General features: G+C 35.6%; 1 protein-coding gene across 1 annotated transcript; it reads left to right on the top strand.

Annotated features, from left to right (window-relative positions):
- Positions 1–89: 89 nt before the first annotated feature.
- LOC143597920 (protein NRT1/ PTR FAMILY 5.5-like) lies at positions 90–3,711 on the top strand. The gene is made up of 4 exons (XM_077076288.1): positions 90–203; positions 1,173–1,612; positions 2,516–3,486; positions 3,644–3,711. The coding sequence occupies exons 2-3, from the start codon at positions 1,179–1,181 to the stop codon at positions 3,456–3,458; spliced, it is 1,377 nt and encodes a 458-aa protein (XP_076932403.1). The 5' UTR covers positions 90–203; positions 1,173–1,178; the 3' UTR covers positions 3,459–3,486; positions 3,644–3,711.
- Positions 3,712–3,946: the final 235 nt, after the last annotated feature.

The following is a 3,946-nucleotide window of genomic DNA, read 5'->3' as shown; positions in this document are numbered from 1 at the left end:
GTCGTTCTTTGACGAACTACGCAATTATAAGTGTACTGATATGGTATTTTACGTACTATGATGTTGATCTTGTCACGTCGGCTGTTTTGACCAACATCCAAGGTTCATTATCATCGTTGTTGGTGATATTTTTGGCTCACGCGGCTAATTCCTATGTTGGAAGATTTTACACCCTCTTGTTTTCGAACACTGCGTATATAGGCGTAAGTATATCTATCGTGTGTCTTAGTTGCATATTTCCGAGCTTCCTTTCTTGTTAAATATAGTATGCCCTTCCGTATTTTGCTCCTTATATATATTCTTATCATAACCGTACAACTCTTGGATATATTTTTTACCATCTGAATATTTGATGTAACTAAAAGCATAAAAAAACTAGCATATATACCACCGTCTTCTTGATCTTTATCTTCTTCCTCCATCCACAACAAACTAAAATTCCTAAGCATAGAACCGAACTTTTTATTTAATTATCGGTGTTTTAGCAGTACGATAACTGTTTCTAGAAGGTTTTTGGCGTGTTTTGGTTTCTAGGGAGTTCGCTATCTAAGGCAATAGACTAAAAAAATTTGACACTAGATATTCACGTGGCATGTGAGCTCCTCGAATACGCTGATTTGGAAAACGAGGCTGCTCATTTGACTAGAACTGAGTATGTGCCTTTGACTAGCAGACTCCCTGGAACAAGAGCATCGACAACACAAACCTGTACAAACTACAAACCGTCGCATCATATTTCAATTTTGTCTCAGAAAATCCTTACTTTTTTCCATAACAATAAACCTTAGCAAACACCATTAAAAATTTACTGAAAGTGTGTGTGTGTACCTAATATATGAGTGTGTATATGTGAGAGAGTGGGGTAATTTGGGTTCGTCCGCTTGGTCGTCTACATCCGCAAACCTTGTCCGCGGACTTCACCTACACAACGGTGGATTCTGGTGTTGGGGTAGTCCTCAAGATTCCACACAATTTGGACCTTGGGATGGGAAGCCCATTGTGAGTGCTCTAAGTTCAAAAGGTTCCTAGAATTAAATGCTTATGATTTTTCTAGACAACTAGAAAAAGTTCGGTTGAAGCTGTATGATATAAATTTTGTTTTCTATGATCTATAGTTAGTGTCCTTAATGTTCAAATTTTATATGAAAATATTTACAAGATTTACCTTACAGGGGTTGATGCTTTTGTGGTTGTTCAATCCATACGATGTGAAATGGCTTGTTGTCATCTCACTAGTTCTTTTATCTCTTGGAACATCAGGAGCCAGTATTTTACAAGATGTACTAAAAGACTTGGTGAACGACATTGATAAGTCACAAGATCGGAACAAAGAACGATCTCTTGCACGCACGGCAATCTGGTCACGCATAGCATACGTGTCAGGAGTCATGTCAGCGATTCTATGGGTCGCTACGGATGCTGTTGGAGGGGTTCATCCATCTTGGCGAGCTACATTCTTGATTTGCATGATCACAATAACAGTTACCTCTATTATTTTCTGTGCGGGTCATAATATCTATCACCAGGGTGAGTTGACAGAAAGACCCGGCTATGTCTTCTTTCGAGTATTTCGTGCGTGTATTAAGAAGCTACTGATCAAGTGCAGTTCCTGGTACTTATATATTTATATTTCACTCTCTCTTCTTATTTTAGTTTCCAAACATACTTACACATGTTTTCTGTTAAAGTTTTCTAACAAAAAAATAGTGGAAATTCCCAGCGAATTGTAGCGGGAATTCGGTCGGTATCAGTTTGGTTCACTGCGGTATCGGTATCTTACCGACACTCGGCATAGAAATCGAAAAAGATAAAAAGGAATACCGATACTGGTACCGATATTTTTCGGACAACATAAGTTCGGGTTGTTTTAGCGAAATTTGTAGTGGAATCCATAAAAACGAATATTGATATGATACCGAAGTTGTTCGGACGACATCGGTTCGGTTCATCATGGAAAATTACAAAAATCTCAATTATATTTGACCCTTCAATTGCGAAGAAAAAAGATACTTACAAGAATAACAAAAAAGGTAAAGTGCATCACTCTAAAAAGAAAACAACATAAAAAATATGTTGTAGCTTTGACAGCTTGTACATGTGTGTTTGGTTTACTTATACATTACTACTCACAAGACGTTTCACAAATATTTAAATCGATACATAGAAAAGAATATACATATAACAACGACATACTCAGATTTTATAAAACATCGTATTTTGAAAGTTATAAGAAAAAATAGGCTCAAAATTAGTTCTTATAAAACAATAAAATATAAAAGTAAAGAAAAAAAACTAGAAGTTTTTAAAACACCATTCATCACCACCCAAAACATTGTGTTACAAAAGGTCAAAATATACTCTCACACTTTTATGTGTTGTATTTCTTTAATTAAAGTCACAAATTTCTCACTTTGAGCTAGTGATTGTTTTTGTTGCATTACTAAAGACAATTTGCTTGTGGTAGTTACGTTTTTTTAATAACACAAATTTGAATCACAACATAATTTGTGACTAGGTGTTTCACGAATGCTTCAAGACAAGATAGAACTACAAAGAATTCGGAGACCAAAAGTATAGGAAATGAAATGATTCCACAGGAAACACCAACACTAAGTTTAGATACCAAAGGTATGGAAGTCAGAGGGAGTACTACTTATAATCAAGAAGATATGGTGGTAGTAAAGAGTCTTTTAAGAATGTTTCCTATGTGGGGTATGTTTATTATGGTGTCCATAACATCAGCAACTGGATTTACCTTCTTTCTTCAACAATACAACAACCTACATATGTACAAAAAAATACCTTTACAAATCTACAACATTGTTCAGGATTTCTCAAGCTTCGCTATCCCGTTTTTGTATAGATGGATCAAGTGTGTTCCTAAAAATGAGAAGGTTAAAATTGGTGTTGGAATGTTTTGTGGAATCCTTAGTTGTATTTTCGCTTGGCAACTCGAGGTTTATAGGTTAAAAGAAGTCGGGTACTTGGATGATAATTATTCAGAAACTTCCGTAAGTTTTCTTTGGTTGGTGCCACAATTTTGTGTTCTTGGGTGCATGGAAGGACTTACTCGAGAAGGCGTGTTAAACTTTTACAAGATACAAATGAAAGAACAACACCAGCTTATAAGTTATGGGGAAGAATATATTGAAATTGTGATGGGCATAGGAAAGTTGATAAATATTTTTCTCATCTTAGTATTTGATAGCCAATGGGGATGGTTTGGGGAAACTATCAATGATAGTCGGGTAGACAATTATTATTTGGTGTTGGTATGTTTGTGCTCAGCAAATTTCGTAGTGTATTGCTTCATCGCACACTACTTTTACAAGGACGACGCGGCTAATTATGAAAATCAGGATAATCAAGTTTCGGTTAATGATGATATGAAACAAGATCCTATTGATGATCTGAAACATGATAATCAAGTCTTGTCAAATCAGAAACAAGGTAATTAATTCTTGGCCAATCTTGATAACAAAGAAGGTAATTAAGTCTTGGCTAATGAAGATCAAAAACAAGACGACAAGTGATGTATAACTCTACATTATACATATAAACCTCACACATTGTCCCACATTTCAAGCGATTTATAATGCAAATTCATTAACTGATTTGGTACTTAAGTTCTTTGAATTTGTAGGTTTATATGGTGTTTTGGAGAAGTATGGAAGAAACCATCGGAGTCGTAGACGCTTGCAGAGCTGAAGTATGTGTTGGGTCAATTGTTGTTTGGCTCAAGTGTAAAGCCCAACCCAATAATTAGGGTTATTATATTTGGTAATGTCTTGACTAGCAAGTTAGGTTAGTCTATATAAACCGGGTAATGGTTAGACATTAGATATAGGTGAGTTGGTGTAACCGAGTTAGGGTTCATCAAGAGTCAAACCGAGTTAGGGTTTGAGGGTTTGTAATCAGTTTTTAGAGTGAGATTTTCTGATTAATA

The sequence above is a fragment of the Bidens hawaiensis genome, unplaced genomic scaffold (assembly GCF_021521415.1).
Source record: "Bidens hawaiensis isolate Kalapana, Puna unplaced genomic scaffold, B.hawaiensis_p1.1 tig00049248_1, whole genome shotgun sequence".
NCBI classification, from domain to species: domain Eukaryota; kingdom Viridiplantae; phylum Streptophyta; class Magnoliopsida; order Asterales; family Asteraceae; genus Bidens; species Bidens hawaiensis.
This window is presented reverse-complemented; position numbering and strand designations above follow the sequence as displayed.